At 36.8% G+C, this 3,529-nt stretch overlaps 1 protein-coding gene across 1 annotated transcript; it reads right to left on the bottom strand.

Moving 5' to 3' along the window:
* Nucleotides 1–1,537: 1,537 nt before the first annotated feature.
* Nucleotides 1,538–3,529, bottom strand: LOC114374175 (glucan endo-1,3-beta-glucosidase 12-like). Its single transcript, XM_028331785.1, has 3 exons — nt 3,231–3,529; nt 1,981–3,096; nt 1,538–1,855 (listed from the first exon to the last, which is right to left on the bottom strand). The coding sequence occupies exons 1-3, from the start codon at nt 3,277–3,279 to the stop codon at nt 1,824–1,826; spliced, it is 1,197 nt and encodes a 398-aa protein (XP_028187586.1). The 5' UTR covers nt 3,280–3,529; the 3' UTR covers nt 1,538–1,823.

Here is a 3,529-nt window from a genome sequence, read left to right as displayed (position 1 = left end):
GAAATAATAAAATGGTCCATCCTAGACTATTGCTCCGTGTCGTTTGAATATATTCACAGGTGTTTTTTTGTTACTTTACTGGTTTCGATCCTATTTTCTTTTGTGAACTGGTTTTGATCCTTTGATTTCAGTGAATAGGCACAAGAATAAATCTGATTAAGGTCCTTATGATTGCACATAAAATATGATATATTTGTTTATGAATAAGTACGTTGAGTATACTGTGGCTAACCGTTGCTCCTTTTTCATGCTCTTTTAGCCTCTAGTCTCAATCAATCATCCAATAATCACCCACCAAGGTCTTTTTAGGCAGGCATTTTCTTGAATCTTGTTTCACCTTCTTGCAGAAAAGAACAAAATATAAAACAAACGGTAAAAAGCTGCAGCAGGTGGACCATGAATGATGAAGTCGAAAAAGTTGAGAGGACAAAACTTCACAATGGTACACCATATTTATTTATTATTATAACTATTAAACTGGTTTTCAAAATTGTATTAATCATAGTATCAGTACATTTTAACCTTTGAGAAAAATTTTAAAGGAAAGAATGCGATTTTAGTTTCTATATTTTTTTTTTCAAATGTATTCAAAGTCATATAACTCTTATATTAACGAATTCAGTCCTCAATTTTAAAAAAAAAGTATGTAAATTTTATCTCTCCTAACTTTAAAAAATTCACGACATTTTTTTAAAGTCTAAATAACAAATTCATTATAAAACTTACATGTCTCTGATAGAATAATTTCCAAGTTCCAACGTTTTTTATAAACAGAATCGTTTCCAACTTATTACCACTGCATACGACAAATGGACAACTCAGTAGAGAACTAACCAATATTCAATTCAATCGAAAATACTCAATGACATTCCAATGCAAGCGCCCTCAAATAATTTTTCTTATGTGCCAGAAGATTCAAGCCCAGCTTGGTTTTCGAGGAAAAAACATTTTAGATAAGAAAAGGAAAGAAATCTCAGAAATACAGAGGAAGAATATTTGAAATCAAGGGGATGGACAATGAAGGAATTTGAAACGACATTAAAAACGCCACACAAAAAAAAATCCAAATGTTTCCTTGTATCTTGTTACAAAAACTCAGCATTCACCAAACTCCTCAATGTTCTAATTCTATACTCAATTCCAAATTGGAATCCAAACACGTTAATTAAAAATAAAAGAGTTTGGGAACTGCCTACATGCAGTTGAGGACACCATATGATATGAGAGCTAGAGTTGAGTAATTTTCACCACCAGACCTTCAGTCTCAACAAAAAAAGTTTGAGGTACCCCCTTCCCCAAAAGGGTTCCTCCTACCCTTGAATGAGCAACCCCATCATAAAACCTAAACAGAACTTTCTATGTTCTTCGTTATGCTCCTCGGGTTAAAATTTTGATTAAACACCTTTTAAAATATCACAATTGTTGACGACATTAAATAATTTAGCGTAACAAAGCAGAAATAAAGGCTGTTTTTCTTATTCTTACAGCTAAAACATAAGACAATTCTAGTAGAAAATTGATGGTCAAATTCACTGAATAAAACAAACTCTGCGTAGGCAAATAGGATTCAATCAGTAAGTAATTTAGAACAGAACTCCAACTTACTACTACTAATACCTATATATCATATGGAGAAACAACATAACAATTAAGCTAGAAAGTATTAAGTTAGTCCAACAAGATCCCAATATAGAAGTTTTAAGTTGGTCCATACATTATACATAAACCGATTGCTAGTTAATCAAAAGAAAAGTCACCTTAACATAAAATCCTCCACACTATCTGCAACAAAAACAGAAAGTCGCCACGCCACTTCTATTCACTTAGCTAAGAATAAACCGACAGTGAAGGAAACCTGCAAACCAATAGTAACACTCTTTATTAATGAAGGGAAACAAGATGAAAGAAAAAAGAAAACAATAACACAAAGCTAGAACAGATTTGAGAAAAAACAAGACAAGATAGATAGTGCATGCTTACTTGGGTCAGAATTTATCAACATGGCAGTTCCTCCAAAGCTGCATGTTCCACCACTTCTCTTGTGCTTCTGCCAGTAACTGTTGAAAGCATAGGAGGCATGAGCAACCAAGGTGTCTGGATTATAACAGTTTCCCTGCGGTGAGATCTCCATGCAATCAGCACCACCCTCTCCACAAGCATAGTCCATAGCCTGTTGCAGTGTTTCTTCAGGAACACTAGGCTTAGCCACACACCACAGTTTCTGGATCGGGAATATTTGGGGTGAGCCATCGTGTAATGGATTACAAGGAGGGAGTGAGAAACCATGAGGAGAATTAGCTGGAACACCAAATGGAAATGGTGGCTCTTCAGGGGCAAAAGTGGGAGAAAGTATTGGAGGGGGTGAAGAAACTACTTGAGCTAAAGGAGGGAAAGCTACATTGGAAGGAGTCATTGGGGACTTGGCTATTTCTGGCACTGGAGCTGGCCTTACTGGGAATGGGCCTATTGGGCTAAAATCAACAACTGAAAGCTTTCTTGCTATGTTTTTTCTCCATTTTGGAACAATGGCTAGAACATTTATGTTATTCAAGTAGAAAAATCCAGGCTTTTTCAAGGACTCCAAGTGGGAAGAGACCAAGCTCAAACTTTTATCAGAAAAACGTGAGAAGCCATAATGTGGGATCACAGAATATGTGGAGTTTACCTCTTGGAGAAACTCTATGAGGGGTTTGACCAGTTTCAAATCATTGTTAAGAGAAACTGAGTTTAGAGACAAACAGTCCAGATTAAAAGCAACAGAGACTTTAATGTCTTTCTCCAAACCCCATCTCTTGAGAGAGTGGTAGACATTCTTCAAAGAAGACAGAACCACAGCGAGGTTGTTGTTGTGTTGGTGGTCTTGTTGGCAAAAAGCAGTGGTTCCCACAACAATGGTGGTGATATTTGAGGCAGGGTAGTGTGCAAGAACGTTGTGTCTGAGCCATTTTTCAGCCAATAGAATGCTGAAGGAAACCTCATTGAGGTTTCCACCATTCACTGAAATAGCCAAGGGAAGCTCAGCGTGTGATGAGGCTTGTAAAATGTCTTCAGTTGTCTCACAAAGGTTGAGGAACTCAATGGATTCTTGACCAGTTACTGAAAATGCAAACCAAAAATACAAAGGGTATCATTAGAGATCAGTGAAATAATGAAACTGAGAAGAAACCCACATTGCAAAGCATTTATTAAAGTTGAGAGCTTGAAGAGAAGAGTCAAGTTGTTTCTCTTACCAGTAAGACCAAGCGAAAAAAGAAAGAGGAGAGGAAAGAGCCACCTCATCTTCAATGGTTTTGAAGAACAGATAACAAAATCACAGTTTTGAAACACATACACTATGTTCTTGCCTGGTAGTTCTGGGCTCTTACACTTCTTATATTGGAATGGAACCGATTTTGAATAGTGGAGAGGAAGCTACCTAACGCGTTGCGATGTTCATGAGTTTCCCTACGGTGCCTATACATCTGCAGTTCTGCACCCAAAGTTTGAACCTTTTTGGAAAAACATAGCATACACACTTGCTGACTTGCCC

This window comes from Glycine soja, chromosome 11, assembly GCF_004193775.1.
Source record: "Glycine soja cultivar W05 chromosome 11, ASM419377v2, whole genome shotgun sequence".
In the NCBI taxonomy this organism is placed as follows: Eukaryota; Viridiplantae; Streptophyta; class Magnoliopsida; order Fabales; family Fabaceae; genus Glycine; species Glycine soja.
Note: the sequence above shows the minus strand (reverse complement) of the source record. Positions and strands in the feature narration are given on the sequence as shown.